The sequence below is a fragment of the Schistocerca gregaria genome, chromosome 4, assembly GCF_023897955.1.
Source record: "Schistocerca gregaria isolate iqSchGreg1 chromosome 4, iqSchGreg1.2, whole genome shotgun sequence".
Classification (NCBI taxonomy): Eukaryota; Metazoa; Arthropoda; class Insecta; order Orthoptera; family Acrididae; genus Schistocerca; species Schistocerca gregaria.
Window position 1 is genome coordinate 784,779,452 of NC_064923.1, and position 19,756 is coordinate 784,799,207.

A 19,756-nucleotide genomic window follows, 5' to 3' on the forward strand; every position below is an offset into this window, starting at 1 on the left:
GAAACCGATAGCAATGCACAGGATTGGGGATGTAAGGGCAAACAGAAATTATCTCAAAACCCGCTTTATGTTCAATGGAAGTTGAACTCTGTCAAATGTCAGGAAGATAGTACAGGTTGGAATCAAGTCGATGTCAACCCTTTTCATGACTCGATGTACAACCGTTACGCCCTGGTCAGACAGGTAGTTTTGAATTTCCTCGTTGGACAATCCATCGAGTGAGTGTGCATAAACCACTCTGCGTGATGAATTTAAAGTGCAGCACACGTCCACCCGTACAGGGAAGGTGTTTAGCAGTAGAGTTCACATCAATTTTTGTGCCTGGAGGGCACTGACTGTTGCTAACAAGAAGGTGCCATTTTGTAATCGGGAACAAGACTTTACAGGACCTGGAATTGTGTCTACACCTTTCTGAGTAATGAAAGGGTTGACTGTGGAGAAGTCTTGACCTTCGTCCAACAGAGAAACAACAAGGAACTGTGGCACTGATGGAAGAATTGTCCATGGCTGGGACTCATTTAACTTTCGCTTGTGAGCAGAAATTTTAGATGTAGAGGAAACCATTGCGAAAGTTCCCCCCCGATTACCGGCATCTCCCACGCGCTCCTTCCTTGTGGGGGGCCCCACCTTAGGAGATTGTTCACACTTCCGAAGAATGGACAGAGAGACCGATCAGCCGATCAGCGTGTTCAGAAGGTACCAGATCTGGTAATCACCCCCCCCCCCCCCCCCCCCTCCTGTGCACCTGGCCTTTACCAGGGGGTGCGTACGTGCCCTACCTGTCTACTCGGCATGGGGAATTACACGTTACCTCGTCACCAGCTATGCGTGGGAACAAGTGTGTCAGCCTTCAGACACGCACACGGAGGAAAGAAAGAGAAAGGAAGAAACTAAGAAAAGGAAAGAAGAGACCTCAAACGCCACAGCGGAGAAGAGAGTAAAGAGAAGACTCGAGGAAAAGAGAAGGACAAAGGGAGGACAGAGACTTGTCAGCACAGAAAACAAAGAAGAGAGACTGTCTTACAGTTACAAGTGTCTGTCTCCGAACGTAGGCACGAAACATACTCCCATAGGGAGAGAATGGGAAGGGAAGAGGCAGAGGTGAGGGGGGGTGGGGGTGGGGAAGGGGGGGTATGGGGAAAGGGGGGGGGGGAGGAAGGTATGCACCCCAGAAAGGAAAGAGAGCCGCACTACCTCTGAGTCCCGTGCTTGCCACGCACAGATTTTCATGGTTTTTGACAATTTTGTTGACTCTTTACTCTGCCTCACCCTGCATCTATAGTTTTAACATGCATTGTTGTAACTGTGACTTTAATTTTTTGTCAGTTGTTCATGCATCTGTCATAATTTTGAGTTACAAAGATGAAATAATTCAAATGAATGTTCCTAGGTGTTGTCATTACTGTTACTTTTTATCAACGTAACATAACAACAGGACTAGGTGATTCTGTGATTGATCCCTGTACTGATAGCAGGATAGTAATAGTAAGCAGATATTTCAGTTAAGAGTCTGGCTGCTGCACAAGGAATTAAAGATGTTTACTGCCAATGGATGAAATTATAAGACAGATTATACAACAGCGGCAGAATGGCACCCATGAATTTTCCAATAGTCTCAGATTTTTGCATCGTTTTAAGAGATGCTCATTTGCAAGAATTTCACATAGTATGTAAAGTGACAGTTTGGAAAATAGCTTGTAAATGCATGCATGAAGACATCGGTACTAAACCGAGTAATAAATACCTACTCACCATACAGAGAAGGTACTGAGTTGCAGATGGGCAGGACGAGAAAGAATGCTAGATATATTCAGCTCTCGGACGTAGAGAAAAGACAGGGCGCAAGCACTTCTGATCATGCCCCCCCCCCCCCCCCCCCCCACCCACACACACACACACACACACACACACACACACACACACACACACACAGAGAGAGAGAGAGAGAGAGAGAGAGAGAGAGATACTTTTGTCTCCTGGCACTATGGCCGAACTGAGCCAGAGCCACCTGGATTCTTACCACCAACAACAGCTTTACTGAATTTTGGAGGTGAAAACCCTCCCTTCAACATGTACTTTGTTCCTGTAACCCCCTGACCTCACTCAAGTTTTGCTTGTCCCTGTACACGACCTGTCTATCCACTTCCCAGCTCCCAGTCCAGTACTGCACATGCTCACTCTCCTGCACAGTCTTTTTTCCCTTCTCTTGCTTCCTATCTCCCCCCCCCCCCCCCCTCCCCCCAGCACAGCCTCAAAATGCTGCAATTAACAGCCCTATGTCATCTCCACCACGCACCTGTACACTCCCACAGAAACAGCACTAGAATTCTGCCCCACTCATAACCTGCTACCCCCCCCCCCCCCCCTCCCCTAGCAGATGTATTCGATGTTGGGCTTTAATGCCAGGAAGCGAAAGTGGCCATTTATGTATGAGTTGCACTTGTGTGAATTTGTGAGAGTTTTCTGTGCCTGGTGAAGGACTTAGTCTGATATCTGAATATCTCTTGTGGTCTTTTTCATTGTGCCCGTCTGTGACTAACACCACCTCTATGTGATGAATAGCAGTCTATCCTTTCCATATTAATGTTATTCCATCCTGGATTTTCCACTTTTGGATACCAGTTGCAGTTGCTCAATAACAGACACGAAACACGTGTTTTATTAACTTTTTCTAATCAAAGTTTATGCTCCATCTTTAATGGGCTAACTGTCAATTGTCATTACACACACACACACACACACACACACACACACACACACATACACACACACACACACACTTTTCAGTCAATTTGTTATACCTGGAGTAAATGTATTTCTATTCATAAAAACAATCACTCAATCATGTTTATGACAGTAGATGACTTTCTACTTGCCTTTTTTTGAGACAAGGATAAGAAAAGCTGAGCTGATAGATACACAAATATAAATACAGTACTTGTTGATATCAAAATTTTCTTAAGTCACTTAGCATGATGAAAACAGGGGAATCAAAGGGAAAGTGTAAATACACAGACACTACAGGGGAGGAGAAAAAAAAAAAAAAAAAAAAAAAAAAAAAAAAAAAAAAAAAAAAAAGTTTTTTCTAGAAAATCACAAACCAGAGCAGTGGTAGTACAGCCTACCTGTTTAAGTTCAGCACCACTCATACTAGACAAAGAATTTTTTTGCCGAACTAGAAGTTCCAGTGCAGCAGCTTCCTTCTGTTGGTATGACACTGTCTGCACAAGCTGGTACACCATAACACCCAACGATGGTGAACCCCCTTCTCCAATGTTTTGCAACTCTGGAAAGAAAATAAATGCATGTATGCAATACTAACAAGCAATCACATGAAATTAACTAGAAAGTATGTACGTCTTCTACCAACTAAGGTTCACATTTCTTGCATTATCATACATTTACCCTAAGAACCAGTCTACAACATTCATTTAACAGGAAGATGAGACTAATGGAAGAAGTAGGTCTGACTAAAATGCTACCTGCAACATAATCAGATGGAGACATCATCATTATAGTGAAAAAAAGTAAATTATATTAAATTTACCACAAACCTAACCAGACGTGCTAAAAAGTTTTCTCAGCACCTGAAAACAGCTACACCTTTAGAGCGATTACTTCCACGTACCAGATCATCTACATCTACAGCCTCACAACTACTCTGCGGTTCGCAATTAAGGGCCACACAGAGGGTTCATCAAACCACTTTCATTCTACTTTCTACCGTTCCAGTCTTGAATAGTGCACAGGAAGAATGAACACTTAAATGTTCCCGTGCAAACTCTGAATTATTTTATTATAATGATCATTTCTCCTGATGTAGGTGGACGTTAACATAACATTTCCACATTCAGAGGAGAATGTGGAACAGTGAAATTGCATGAAAAGGTCTTACCACAGTGAAAAACGGCTCTGTTTTAATTACTGCTATCCCAAATCACATATCGTGTACATGACACACTTTCCCCCATTTCACAATAATACAAAACAAGCTGTTATTCTTTGAACTTTTTCAATTTTCTCCATCAATTATATCTGGTCAGGATCCCATTCTGCTGAGCAATACTCTAGCAGAGGGCAGACAAGCACAGGGTAGGCACACTCTTAGTAACCCTGTAGCATCTTTCAAGTTTTCCGCCAGTAAAAAACAGTCTTTGGTTTGCCTTTACCACAAAGTTATCTATGTGACGGCTCCAATTTAAGTTATTCATAATTGTAATTCCTACGTATTTATTTGTAAAAGGCTAGATAAAAAAAAAAAAAAAATCTGCTGACTAACTGGTGGCAGGACTGACACGTAACAGAAGGTAATAATAAGGCAAGCTTTCGGAGCCAGTGGCTCCTTCTTCAGGCAGAAGAGTTGAAGGGAAAGGAAGAGGGGTGAAGAAAAAGAATTGGAGAGGTCTAGGAAAAGGGGTATATTTAAGCCACCCAGAACCACAGGCCATGGGAGACTTACGGGGTGAGATGAGGCTTCGAGTCAAACTCAGCTCAGACAACAGATAAAGGTTTGTCAGGGGATACCTGCTAATTCAGCTCTGTGTGAGAGAGTCAGCCATACTGACTGACGAGCGGAGGTATAGCAGTCTCTGGACAACACATGACATGATGTTTTGAAGAAGTGGGAGATCCGGAGAACGTTCTGCCAATGGCAGTGAGTAAGGTCAGGAACATATTTAAAGTCAAAGAGTTTGACTTTAAATATGTCTGCTTGTGTGTGTGTGTGTGTGTGTGTGTGTGTGTGTGTGTGTGTGTGTGTGTGTGTGTGTGTGTGCGCGCGCGTGTGCGTGCGAGTATATACCTATCCTTTTTTCCCCCTAAGGTAAGTCTTTCCGCTCCCGGGATTGGAATGACTCCTTACCCTCTCCCTTAAAACCCACATCCTTTCATCTTTCCTTCTCCTTCTCTCTTTCCTGACCATGCAACTGCCAGTTGCGAAAGCTCGAAATTTTGTGTGTGTGTTTGTGTGTTATTTTATTGTGCCTGTCTACCGGCGCTTTCCCGCTTGGTAAGTCTTGGAATCTTTGTTTTTAATATATATATCAAAGATTTTTTATGTATTTTTCCCATGTGGAAGTTTCTTTATATATAATTACGAACTTCATAATGGTAGACTTCCAACATGCACTGCAGTAGTTCATTCTGAAAAGTCTTATAAATGCCTTTGAACACTGATGTTTGCTTGAGATGAACTTGAAGATCTCCATTCAGTTCTGCACTGAACTGAATTAGCTCACGAAAAAACCCCTTATTTTTAGAGGCATCAGAGTCATCGTGGCCTCTGACAGCCAGTTTACAATTCAGCGCCGGTAGACAGGCACAATAAAATAACACACAAACACACACACAAAATTTCTAGCTTTCGCAACCAACGGTTGCTTCTTCAGGAAAGAGGGAAGGAGAGGGAAAGACGAAAGGATGTGGGTTTTAATGGAGAGGGTAAGGAGTCATTCCAATCCCGGGAGTGAAAAGACTTACCTTAGGGGGAAAAAGGATAGGCATATATTCGCGCGCGCGCGCCCACGCACACACACACACACACACCCACCCACACACACACACACACACACACACACACACACACACACACACACACAAGCAGACATATTTAAAGGCAAAGAATTTGGGCAGAGATGTCAGTCGAGGCGGAAGTGCAGAGGCAAAGATGATGTTGAATGACAGGTGAGGTATGAGTGGCAGCAACTTGAAATTAGCGGAGATTGAGGCCTGGTGAATAACGAGAAGAGAGGATATATTGAAGGGCAAGTTCCCATCTCCGGAGTTCGGATAGGTTGGTGTTGGTGGGAAGTACCCAGATAACCCGGACAGTGTAACACTGTGCCAAGATGTGCTGGCCCTGCACCAAGGCATGTTTATCCACAGGGTGATCCTCATTACCAACAAACACTGTCTGCCTGTGTCCATTCATGCGAATGGACAGTTTGTTGCTGGTCATTCCCACATAGAAAGCGTCACAGTGTAGGCAGGTCAGTTGGTAAATCACGTGGGTGCTTTCACACGTGGCTCTGCCTTTGATCGTGTGCACCTTCCGGGTTACAGGACTGGAGTAGGTGGTGGTGGGAGGGTGCATAGGACAGGTTTTACACCGGGGGCGGTTACAAGGGTAGGAGCCAGAGGGTAGGGAAGGTGGTTTGGGGATTTCATAGGGATGAACCAAGAGGTTACGAGTGTTAGGTAGACGGCGGAAAGACACTCTTGGTGGAGTGGGGAGGATTTAATGAAGGATGGATCTCATTTCGGGGCAGGATTTTAGGAAGGCGTATCCCTGCTGGAGAGCCACATTCAGAGTCTGATCCAGTCCCGGGAAGTATCCTGTCACAAGTGGGGCACTTTTGGGGTTGTTCTGTGAGAGGTTCTGGGTTTGAGGGGATGAGGAAGTGGCTCTGGTTATTTGCTTCTGTACCAGGTCAGGAGGGTAGTTGCAGGATGCGAAAGCCGTTTTCAGGTTGTTGGTGTAATGGCTCAGGGATTCAGGACTGGAGCAGATTCGTTTGCCACGAGGGCGTAGGCTGTAGGGAAGGGACCGTTTGATATGGAATGGGTGGCAGCTGTCATAATGGAGGTACTGTTGCTTGTTGGTGGGTTTGATGTGGACGGATGTGTCAAGCTGGCCATTGGACAGATGGAGGTCAACGTCAAGGAAAGTGGTATGCGGTTTGGAGTAGGACCAGGTGAATCTGATGGAACCAAAGGAGTTGAGGTTGGAGAGGAAATTCTGTAGTTGTTCTTCACTGTGAGTCCAGATCATGAAGATGTCATCAATAAATCTGTACCAAACTTTGGGTTGGCAGCCTTGGGTAACCAAGAAGGCTTCCTCTAAGCGACTCATAAATAGGTTGGCATACAAGCTTTCAGACAACTCTACATACAAAGTTTGCCAAGGTAATCCCATTCCTGATGTCCCGGCGGAGCTTCAAGGAATCCTCAGAACCTTAGGCCCCCTACAAAACCTTTCACCTGACTCCATCAAACTCCTGACCCCACTGACACCTCGCACTCCTACCTTCTACCTACTTCCTAAAATTCACAAACTCAATCATCCCGGCCGCCCCATTGTAGCTGGTTACCAAGCCCCCACAGAATGTATCTCTGCCTACGTAGATCAACACCTTCAACCCATTACATGCAGTCTCCCATCCTTCATCAAAGACACCAACCACATTCTCGAACGCCTGGAATCCTTACCCAGTCTGTTACCCCCGGAAACCATCCTTGTAACCATTGATGCCACTTCCCTATACACAAATATCCAGCACGTTCCAGTGCCTCGCTGCAATGGAGCACTTCCTTTCACGCCGATCATCTGCCACCCTACCTAAAACCTCTTTCCCCCCTGCGGGTTCGGGGGTTAGAATAGGCCCGCGGTATTCCTGCCTGTCGTAAGAGGCGACTAAAAGGAGTCTCAAAATTTTCGGCCTTATTTGATAGTCCCCTGTTGGGTTTGACCTCCATCTCTCAAAATTTTCCGAAGAGTGGGCCGATTGGGGAAGGGCGCCTTAATTGGTGCATTGTGTCCATCTTGCGATCAGACCTTTCGCCAGCTTCTACACCATTGGATTGCAGTCCTGTCCGCTCTCCATCTCTTGGGCATGACTGTTTCTGTGTACAGATTACACCTTGCACTGTGCAGTGCCTCTTTCTGCACCGACGGCGACCATGGACCACGTGTTACTTAACATCCAGCACGGTAGCCAGTCCGTTGTGATGGGGTCGCCATGTACCCTGTTGGTTGTAGCCCCCTGACAACACAGAGATCGCTCTACTGATGCCTGCGCCGTTAACTCCCCACGTATGCCAAGGAGTAGATGCCTATCCTCCTGGGGTATCGGGACTCCCGGCAACGGCCATCCTGCCAGGTGGCTCTTGCCGTGGCTGGGTGGCGCCCGTGGGCAGGGCACTTGGTCGGAGTAGGTGGCATCAGGGCGGATGACCCGCAATGAAGCGTTGTACATCGTCTCTCACTGGTGGCCAGCCGCCGGCAGTCTCTAAGCGTTCTCGGGCTCAGTTTAACGCTCAGAAGTACGAACCGAAAACGTTCCCCTCCCTGGCCACACCGTTATTCACCAGGCCTCAATCTCCGCTAATTTGAAGTTGCCGCCACTCATACCTCACCTGTCATTCAACATCATCTTTGCCTCTGCACTTCTGCCTCGACTGACATCTCTGCCCAAACTCTTTGCCTTTAAATATGTCTGCTTGTGTGTGTGTGTGTGTGTGTGTGTGTGTGTGTGTGTGTGTGTGTGTGTGTGTGTGTGTGTGTGCGCGCGCGAGTATATGAGTATATACCTATTCTTTTTTCCCCCTATGGTAAGTCTTTCCACTCCCGGGATTGGAATGACTCCTTACCCTCTCCCTTAAAACCCACATACTTTCGTCTTTCCCTCTCCTTCCCTCTTTCCTGAAGAAGCAATCTTTGGTTGCGATAGCTAGAAATTTTGTGTGTGTGTTTGTGTGTTATTTTATTGTGCCTGTCTACTGGCACTTTGCTGCTTGGTAAGTCTTGGAATCTCTGTTTTTAATATATTTTTCCCATGTGGAAGTTTCTTTCTATATACAACTTGCACATTCTGCATTCTCAGAGTTAAGACCACAATGCGAACAGCTGCACCAGTGCATGATGGGAGTGGCGACTGGGTGGGGGTAAGGAGGAGGCTGGGGCGGGGAGGGGAGGGATAGGATAGGATAGTATGGTGGGAGTGGCAGTCAGTGAAGTGTTGCAGTTTAGATGGAGGGCAGGAGAGAAGGTGGGAGGTGGAAAGTAGCCTGAAAGGAGAGAACTAAAAAGAAATTAAAAGACTGGGTGTGGTGGTGAAATGATGGCTGTGTAGTGCTGCAATAGGAACAGGGAGGGGGCTGGATGGGTGAGAACAGTGACTAATGAAGGTTGAGGCCAGGAGGGTTACAGGAACGTAGGATGTATTGCAGGAACAGTTCCCACTAGTGAAATTCAGAAACAGCATTAGTCAATGAAACTGGAAACTGACTGGGGAATCTATAAAATCCAACAGGCTCTAACAGCCAGAGGGATCAGAAATTAGAAAGAAAAACATTAAAAAAATCATTTATTAACAAATTAGACAAAAACATTACGAGAAATGAAACTGGGAAGTTTTACAACTCTTAAAAGAAAACTTGTGGACTATAAACTATGCTATAGACAAAAAGGATGGAACAATGGCAACTTCATGTGAAGAAAGCTGCAACACTGTAGCAGATTATATTAAAAAACTCCTAAACTGTGATAACTCAAAAGCGCAATTTAGTCCAATGAACCCTTTGTCTGGTACCCACAGTGCAGACCATCTGACAAAAGATTAAATGAGGGGCATCATCAGATGATATACTCTTAAGGTATAAACAGTATGTGATTGTCTTAGTGGACTTGGGAAAGCCTACTATTCAATATACCACATAGTCCTTAATGAATTTGGGGTTGACTTTAAACTGCTTGCATGACTAGAGCCACCCCGAACAGATACAAATTTCCAGATAAAGTTCCTATGATGCCTCTCACATCCCTACAAGAGCAAAATTGAAGTCAGACAATGCAACATACTGTCTCTAAAGCTTTTCAACTGTGTTCAGTGGGGGCGGGGCAGGGGGGGGGAGGTGGGGGGGGGGGGGGGGGGATTTATCCGGATCTGCAGAAAAAATACTGATTGAAACTGACTATAGCCAAATGAGAATGGGAACCAAGTCCAACAAAACCACAGTAGGCTGACTGGCTTTTAATGATAAATAGCCATTCAGTCACACAACTCAAAAACTGCTATGACTGCCACTCCCATCAAATGCAGTTGGTTACAAGCAGTCCGGCCTCAGCGGCCAGAGACACTGGTCATGTTTGTGTCAGTTGCGCATGTGTGAATGGGTACATGTTTTCTATGATAGAAAAATGACTTTTGGCCAAAAGCTCAAATGTACAGCAGTCTTTCGTTGTGCCTGTCCATGACTCAATGTCTCCTCTATATGGCAAGCAGCAATATACCCTTTTCATAATACTGTCCTTTCACAAAATACTAATATACATCACTATGAAACAGTCCCGAAACCAGTAATTTTGTATGCAGCTGAAAACCTATCCCTAAATCTCTAGGGAAATCATGGGATCCAGTAACAAGAATGGCCTGTACCAGAAAAGGTCCAACAATATAGAAGCAGTGGCACTGAACGGCCTGAAATTATCAAGCCTCAGACTGAAAGATTTACAACCTCTTTGAAAAAGCTGATCTTTAAGGGGAAAAAAGATGCATTATGCCCGTCTCCATCACCCATTCCAATGTGTTAAACCCTACTAGAAATGACATTGTGCACACAAAAGAAACTAACCTTTTTTGTGCTGCTGTTGCAACTGGCCCACACTGACCACTAGCCTCATCCTATGTGAAAATAATTTAAATGAAGACAATAGAAGGAAGAAAAAGTAAACCAAGAAAGGTATACACAAGGAAGAGTAAATGTAAAGCAAATGTAAGGAGAGGACGAGACAGTATAGGAATGTTGGTTGTAGATGGGGACAGGAATAAAAATAAGCTGAAGAGTACAAAAGAATAGTTAGTGCAGTTCATTTTAGTGTCAATTCTTTTCATCACGAGCCAAATAGCAAAACATGTACTGGCCATATATTGCTCAACTTTCTTAATACTCCTAGACTTAGTTATCACCAATGTAATTCCAAGTAGATGTACAGAAATTTGCATTAACTTATTTGGAGTGTTCTACATCAAATTTCACTTTTTATTTAGACCAGTTTATTGTTGAATACAGATGTATAACCTGTTTGAAAACTGGAAAATTCATCAATAATACTTTTGGTGCACATCACAGAGTATTAATTTAGTGATACTGATATGCCCTCCAAGTGGTCTCTTTTCATATACACAAATATGTGGATTCAAATAAAACCATATGTTCCAAAAAAATTCAAATAAATGCGCAATAAAGTAACTATGGGAATGTGATGTGGAGTAAGAGGAATCAGACAGTTATTTTATGAGCAGTCAAAATAAGACAACAAACCAAAAAAAATTTACCTCTTGCATGATGATGATCAAATGGAGTGAATCTATCCCCAAGGCTTGGTCGCAGAACTACAACTGTTGCTCTAGGATCCACACCACGGCTTGCCACCAAGTTACGAGTGTGCAGAGCTAAATGGCAAGCAGTCTGGAGGAAATGTGTTACTGCCTCTTGGCTGCCCAAATCTTTTAAAACTTTTTCAGTAACAACAAATCGGGGCAGAAGTGTCAGCATTAGCTTCTGTATCCTCTGCATCTGACCAGATACTTCAACATCACTGAAATCACGTGTACCCCGAAAATCTGTTGACACAAATTTGAGAGAACAAAATGGAATTAATAATCATAATGTGTATTACAAAAACAATATATTTAAAACTAACTCACCGAATGTGATTATTTTATCTAAATTTTTCATTTGCTTTCGTAACAAATTTTTCAGTAACACTGTCTTAAAAATACAGTCACCACAAACATAAAGCTTTGGTTCTTTTAAGCTGTAACTAGATACATTAACTGTGTTCCAGCTGCTACCAAAAAGCAAAACTGAAGCATGATTGAAAGGGAAAATTTTGTGCATGTGAAGGATCAATTTTGTGTGAAATTTGAAAGTGAATAAAAGCTGGGGGAACTACATTTGAAGGTAATGGAATGAGTGAAAAAGGTGATTAGGAAAGGGGAGAAAGATGACATATGCATAGAAAAAGGGAAAGCAACTGAAGTTATCCAATTTCCAAGTAGCACTATGTATGAAATTTTCAATAAACAAATCTTCTGTGATGAACAAACACACATTTGCTGACAAAAAAGTAGCTATCTTACAAACTTGAAAGTTGAAAACTATTAAATAAGTTTAAATAAAAACCACTACAGCATTCCAAATTAAAAACAGTTACGTTCTCACAATTTTCTTCGAAAGCAGATACTCCAGTTCATCAGTATACAATGTGTATTATGAAGGTACGGATAAATTTTAAGGATGCCATGGCAGACATTGCCCTGTTTTGTGCAACATACATATCAAAACTGTTTTGCCACATTTATTAATGAAAAAATTGGAACAACAGAACGCAGAATAGAAAGGCAGCTGCAGAATCAAAATTGCAGTCGATGTTAAGCAATGTGTTAACTGAGGATTAAATATGTGTAACAGCAACTGAAGAGGTGCAAAATGCCCACTGAAATAAGTAAAAATATGTAAAAGAGTGACTGCTTTCCATATCTTAAAAATAACACTTGATTACTGCTTCTCTGCCTGAAACACTTACCATAAAGAACTGATAGAAGAAGTAGAGAAAATCCAAAGAAGAGTAACATATTCTATCACTGGTTCATTAGTAAGGCCAACTGTCAAGAAAAATGGCTGTCCAGCTCCAATATCAGATGCTACAAAAGAGCCATGTGTCATGGGGTGGTTTGTTGTTAAAATTCCAAGAAATTACGATCCTAGAATTACAATTCATTTAGTAAAATTATTTAATTGGGTAGATAAAAAAATCTACTTGCCAAGCGGCGGCAGAACACACACATAAAAACTGTTGTTCTGATTGGCAAACTTTTGGAGCCAGTGGCTCCTTCTTCAGGCAGAAGGGTTGAAGGGGAAGGAAGAAGAGTGAAGGAAAAGGATTGGAGAGGTCTAAAAAAAAAGGGGTAGATTTTGGGAAAGTCGCCCAGAACCGGGGTCCGGGGAGACTTACTGTACGGGATGGGAAGGAAAGACCGATTGTTCTAGAACCTGGTGTAGCATAGGACAGAATCCAGAAACAGAGAATTTCAATGTTAGGCCTTTTGGAGTAACTCCAAGAGATAAGAAGGTTTCAAGAAACAGAATGTGAGACCTTAGATTTGACAGTGTGAAGTTTTCGAAAGGAACGGATGCAATATAGGATGGGTTCATCGTGGCAAGAGAGGACAGTTTGGAGAGTTAAAAATCATGAGAGTGGCAAAAAAAATAAATAAGCAGAGGGGGGGAAAGATGGGGGGGGGGGGGGGGGATGGAAAGAAAAGCAGTGAAAGAAGTTGCAAAAAGTTGTGCAGAAATCATCAATAAGAGGTAATGAGTGGGCAATCTACGCTGATAAAGAAAAATGATAAAAGGAAAAAAGGAAAAATCAATCCGGAAAGTCGTGAAAACAGACGAAATTTTAGAAACTGGCTTAACTGTTTAAAGTGAAATTCATGGGGGAAAATGTAAAATACTTAGCTTGGCAATTAATGTAACATAAGAGCTGGCAATAAAAGTCGATCAGATCGATTTGCCGAAAAACAAACGCACAAAAACATGGACGAATTACATATAAACAAGGTAAGTGGATGGTGGAAAAGAAAATAGCTGTCAAATTTGTGAATAAATCAGTGAAAGACGATCGGGAGAAGACCATGCAGTGTAATGAACCATAAATTATTGTATGCAAAATTGTAAACAACAGTGGAATTGTTATGTGCAACACGAGCAAGGAAATCTGTATTAGAAAAGATGTAGGGGCAGAGTGCTGATTAATCTTGGAGATACAGATAAACGAACAAATGGGTTAGCACATAAGGTTGAAAACAGAAAACCGTTTGAACAAGACAGACGACAACAAAGACTGACAATAAATAAGAAGGGGCAATCAGTCTTTCCTTCTCATCTCGTACAGTAAGTCTCCCCAGAGCCGCGGTTCTGGGTGACTTTCTCAAAATCTACCCCTTTTTCCTAGACCTCTCGTCCTTTTCCTTCACCCTTCTTCCTTCCCCTTCAACCCTTCTGCCTGAAGAAGGACTCACTGGCTCCAAACGCTTGACAATCACAACAGTCTTTTACGTGTGTGTTCTACTGCCGCTTGTTGAGTCGAGTTTTTATCTATACAATTAAATCATTTTATCAATAATTGATTGAATTCATTTGGCAAGTTCGACTGTCAAGAGAAATGCTCAACTAGCGCCAGCATTAGATGCTACACAGGAGCCACATGTCACAGTGTGGTGTGGTTTACCATTAAAATTCCGCGAGCTTACGATCCTAGAAGTGTCAACCAACATATTTTTTCCTCGAATATATATCTTACAGCAAGACTACAGTTGTAAAATTATAAGATATTGAAGCTCGTATGGAGACTTAACAACAGTTGTCCTTCCTGCACACTGTATGCAGTTAGAAAAGAAGAGCAGGAAAGGGACAGTGGTACATGAAGCACATACTGTCACTTGCAGAATATCGGTGCAGATGTAGACTCTGGACTGTTATCATATAATGATAAGAAAAATAAATAATACTGTTCACATCCAGTTTCCATCATCTTTCCTTTCTCTCCCACTGATTGCTTCATCACAATCGTGACAAAAATGTTAGAAAAATTATTCTGCATTGAGTTTGTTATCAGCATAGCAGGCACCTTGTGGAAAAACAAACTATTCTCAGTTGTATAACCCTTACACTTACTTCAGGACAATGTCTTAGCAAGCAACAAACAGGTTGTTGGACATTAAGCAAATGGAAACATTTTTATTGTCATCAATGCAAGAAAGGCAGTTAAAAATACAAACACCATTCAGCTTACCAAAGTTTGTGCAGCGGGCAATAATTCCAGTAATACGAGCCACTTCACTAAGGAATGGCATTGGTAATGACGGTCCAGCAGCACGCAGAACCGTACACACCATAACACTGTGACTCAGGAGAAAATGATGGATCTGTAAGTAAAATTACAATGGGATTACCTACACTGAGTAACAGGTGATTACTATTTCAAACCATACCCAGCTCAGGTAACGTGTGACTAACCTGAGAACAGCAGGACTGGTTATCTGGTGTCAAGGATGTCAGTACAGAATCGCACAAGTCGAGGGCTGGGAACAGAATCTGAAGGAAGCGTTGTGTAACAGATGGTAAAATATTTACATCTAGGTTTGGGACACTGAAACACAAAATAGAAATCATTAGAAGAGATGAAGTTAAAGAAGTACCACTAGGAAAGAAGTATGAGAATGGTTTCAGTCTTAAAATTTTAAAACAACTTTCCCTTCACCCTACCAATTAAGATTTAAATTTCCAAAGCATTTTTTATTAAGGTCAATGATTTATCAACAGTATTGCCAAAACTAGAAAAAACATACAAGCAGACAGCAACAATATCACAAAGTAATTATTATCAATGTAGTGGTAATTGTATTTTATTATTGATCTTTACTAAAAATTCATAACAGTGCTACTAGTTTTCAATGATGAATGGTGCCAACATAGGATACAAACACCATATGCAAACTGTACCAGCAAAATTTCAAATTACTTGGAAATGATGAGTGGCATTAGAAATATTTAACTCATTATTGTGGGATGCAGGGATGGCTATCTGTCATTGCACATACCCAGATCTGTATTACTTGACTGCTTGGGATATTGTTTAGTTGCTTCCATGCTGTAACATGACTTCATAGCAATGAGTCTTACATTTGGTTTCTTTACTAACAATGTACTACTTATTCTACCACTGTTCTTTTGTGACTGGGCAGTGTACCCATGACAAATGGGGGACATCATCTCAGGAGCTACAACTACATATTAAATTATTCTTAGAATAAGGATGGGCTAACAGTATGTAACACTATGTCTCAAATTGTAGAAAACTTCCTTGTATGGAGCACTGGCACAGATATATTGTTCTACTGGACCCTCTTTTCCACTATTTCTTTCCCTCCACCTTCCTTTCCCAGTTCATTTCACTGGCTTTATCCTATTGGTGAGCTTGCTGCAAATATTTCCCTTTACAACATTACGTGCATGTAGGTGACCTAATCGGCTGCCCAGTGTTGATAAGAGGTAAAATGAAATTGTCGTACGGCAGAATGCCCAGGGCTCGAGGCACGCTGCAGCAGGTCAGGTACGAGCAGTGTCGCCGGAAATGGGCAAATACCATAGCTGGGAATTTGGACAGCTGTTGTTTGCACGGCCTTTGCGCAAGAGATGCACCAAAAAAGGCACAGTGTCCGACAAGTTGGTCGGTTGGTTGGTTTGTGGGATTGAAGGGACCAGACTACTGGGACCACAATGGTGATGACAAAGACAACACAGGACAAGAAAGGCACAGACAGAGACCAGACAAAAGGAATTAAAATCACACAGAGTGTGACAGTGGTTGGCCGACCGTAGAAACAAAAAAGGAAAAGCCAATCACCAAGAAACGCACTAAAAACCCCAGTCTAAAATTGTAGGCCAAAGTGCAGACTCAACACAGAAAAAGGACAAACACTTAGATGAAGTGATAAAAAACCCCTGCACGAATAAAACTCAAAACTAAATCCGCCATTGCAACATCATCTGATAAAAGTGCAAGAAGCATACCAGGCAGCGCAAACAACTGCCTGAGCGGAGTTAAAAGCGGGCAGTCCAACAACATATGGACCACCGTCAAACCTGACCCGCAGTGACAAAGGCGGGTCCTCGTGGAGCAATAAATAACTGTGCGTCATCCAGGTGTGGCCAATGCGCAACCGGCAGAGGACAACAGAGTCCTTGCGAGAGACCCACAAGGAGGAGCGCCACGCAACAGTAGCCTCCTTGATGGCCCGAAGTTTAGGCTCCTGGACAGCCTTCACCAGACGAAAGAAAGGGAAAGACTGGTCAATAGCTCGTAAACTGCTCAGGGAGTCGCTACAGATAACAAAGGACTCACCTGAGCAGGAGCGGATATACTCTAGGGCGCGAGAGATGGCGATCAGCTTGGCAGTGAAAACACTGCAGCCAGCCGACAATGAGTGTTGTTCATAATGATCCCCTAGAGTAAGAGCATAACCGACACAACCAGTAATCATCGAACCATCGGTATACACGTCAGAGCTTTGAAACGCAGCAAGGATTGAAAGAAAGCAGTGGCAGGGAGCCTCAGGAGGGACGGAGTGCTTCGGGCCCTGTGCCAAATTGAGCCGAAGGCACGGGCAGGGCACACACCATGGGGGTATACGCAGAAGGGCCCGGAAAAGAGGTGGAAGAGGGAAAACCTCAAGCCCAGAGAGAAGACTTCTGACGTGAATTGCAACCGTACACCCTGACCGGGGCCGCCGTTCCGGAAAATGGACGACTGACTGAGGGAACATGAGACGATAGTTAGGATGCCCGGGCAAGCTACAAACGTGTGTAGCATAAGTGGACAGTAAACGTTGGCGCCGTAACTGCAGTGGAGGGACACCTGCCTCCAGAAGTATGCTGTCCATACGGCTGGTTGGGACAGCTCCTGTGGCAAGTCGGATCCCGCTGTGAAGGATTGGGTCCAGTACCCGCAACGCAGAAGGGGATGCTGAATCATAAGCCAGGCTCCCATAATCCAGACGGACTGGATTAACACCTGGTAGAGCCATAAAAGGGTAGATTGGTCGGCGCCCCAGCTGGTGTCTCTCGAGCATTGTAGAGCATTAAGATGCCGACAACACAAACAGCTGCCGAATATGTGGGAGCCAAGTCAACCGGGCATCAAAAACCACACCCAGAAACTGATGTGTCTTCACCACAGCAAGAAGTTCGCCACCAAGATAAAGCCAAGGCTCAGGGTGAACAGTGTGTCGCCGTCAGAAATGCATAACACGGGTCTTGGCAGCCGAAAACTGGAAGCCATGCACTACAGCCCAAGACTGTGCCTTGCGGATAGTGCCCTGCAACTGCCATTCAGCAGCTGCAATGCCAGTGGAGCTTAAGTATAGGCAGAAGTCGTCAGCATACGAGGAAGCTGCGAAAGATGTTCCCACCATCGCAGCGATCCCATTAATTGCAATTAAAAAAGAGGTAGACACTTAAGACAGATCCTTGCAGGACCCCATTCTCCTGAACTCGGGAGGAACTATGGGAGGCTGCAACTTGCATGCGGAAGGGACAAAGCAACAGAAAATTTTGTATGAAAATCAGGGGCAGATCCTGAAGACCCCAACCATGAAGCATAAAGAGGATGTGATGTCACCATGTCGTATCGTATGCCTTCTGCATGTCAAAAAAGACGGCGACCAGATGCTGAAGGTGGGCAAACGCCATACGGATGGCAGACTCCAGGCACACCAGATTATCGGCGGCAGGGCGGCCCTTACGGAACCCTCCCTGAGACGGTGCTAGAAGGCCCCCAGACTCAAGTAGCCAACTCAACCTCCGGCTCACCATGCATTTGAGCAACTTGCTCAGAACGTTGGTGAGGCTAATAGGGTGGTAGCTGTCCACCTCCAGAGGGTTCTTTCCAGATTTCAGTATGGGTATTACGATGCTTTCCCGCCATTGTGACAGGAACTCATCCTCAGGTGTTCGAGCATCTGACACTGGATGTGATCTGGTCCAGGAGCCATATCAGGGCAAGGAGCTAGGGCACTTTGGAATTCCCATTCACTGAATGGAGCACTGTACGATTCAGGGTGGCGTGTGTGAAATGAAAGGCTCCGACGTTCCAACCACTCTTTCAGGGAGCGGAAGGCCAGTGGGTAATTCGCAGAAGCGGAACGCCAAGCAAAATGCTCCGCAAAGCGATTTGCAATTGTGTCGGAGTCAGGACAGACTGCTCCATTCAGCTTTCATTGAAACCGCAAGCACGTTGACGAGGGTCCGATAGTCATAGAGTCGCCTAATCTTGGCCCAAACCTGCGATGGAGAGGTACAGAGACCAATAGTGGAGACATATCGTTCCCAGCATTCCTGCATGTGTTGGCGAATGAGGCGGTGGGCCCATGCACACAGACGTCTAAAGACAATGAGATGTTCCAATGAGGGATGCCACTTGTGACACTGAAGTGCCCACCTGCAACCTTTCTTCGCCTCAACGATCTCGGGTGACCACCCAGGCACAGTCCTCCACCGAGGGGACCCAGAAGAACAGTGAATGGTAGCTTCTGCGGCAGTAATGACGCTGGTGGTGACCAAGTGAACCACTGCATCAATGGTGGTGAACAAGTCCCAGTCAACCTTATTCATAGTCCATCTGCAGGGGCGCCCTGAAGAGTGATGCTGTGGTAGTGACAGAAAGATCAGAAAGTGGTCACTACCGCACAAGTCGTCATGCACACTCCATTGGACAGATAGGCTAGGGCTGCAGATCAAAAGGTCGATGCCTGAGTACGTGCCATGCGCCACATTGAAATGTGTGAAGGCACCAGCAATTAACAGAGAAAGGTCGAGCTGTGCAAATACTTCCTCAACGATGCTACCTCAGACTGTTGCCACTGATCCACCACACAGATGGTTATGGGCATTGAAGTCACCCAGAAACAGAAAAGGTGGCTGCAATTGGGCTATCAGTGCAGCTAGGACATGACATCACCATCCAGTGAAAGACAGAGACTGCAGACAGTAACAGGCTGAGGCGACCACACTCAAATAGTGACAGCCTCTAAACGTGTTTGTAAAGGGACAGACTCACTGTAAAGAGAGAGAAGGATGTAGATGCAGATGCCACCAGACACCCTCTGATAAGCTGCCCGGTTTTTATAACAGCCCCGATAGCCACAGAGGGCGAGGGTTCGCATCCCCGGAACCCACATTTCCTGAAGAGCAATGCAGAGGAAAGGGTTGAGGCTGAGAAAATGTTGAAGCTTAGTATGATGGTGGAAAAAACCACTGCAGTTCCACTGGAGGATGACTTTGTCCATAGGAGAGAAAGGCGTGAAGGGACAGAGGGGGCAGATTACGCAGCTGGGTCACCTGCTGCCACTGATTGATTACCTATGGGAGCAAAATCCATCATGTCTGAGGGACCGGTGAGATCCAGAGCTGG

General features: G+C 44.2%; 1 protein-coding gene across 1 annotated transcript in view; it reads right to left on the reverse strand.

Annotated features, from left to right (window-relative positions):
• The window catches only part of LOC126267433 (nuclear pore complex protein Nup205-like), a 289,070-nt gene that overhangs the window by 11,705 nt on the left and 257,609 nt on the right, over positions 1-19,756 (reverse strand). The window contains exons 28-31 of the mRNA XM_049972686.1: positions 14,803-14,935; positions 14,579-14,711; positions 11,055-11,342; positions 3,126-3,286 (exon numbers count right to left, since the gene is read on the reverse strand). Of these exons, the coding sequence (XP_049828643.1) occupies positions 3,126-3,286; positions 11,055-11,342; positions 14,579-14,711; positions 14,803-14,935 (715 nt within the window). The remainder of the gene's footprint in view (positions 1-3,125; positions 3,287-11,054; positions 11,343-14,578; positions 14,712-14,802; positions 14,936-19,756) is intronic.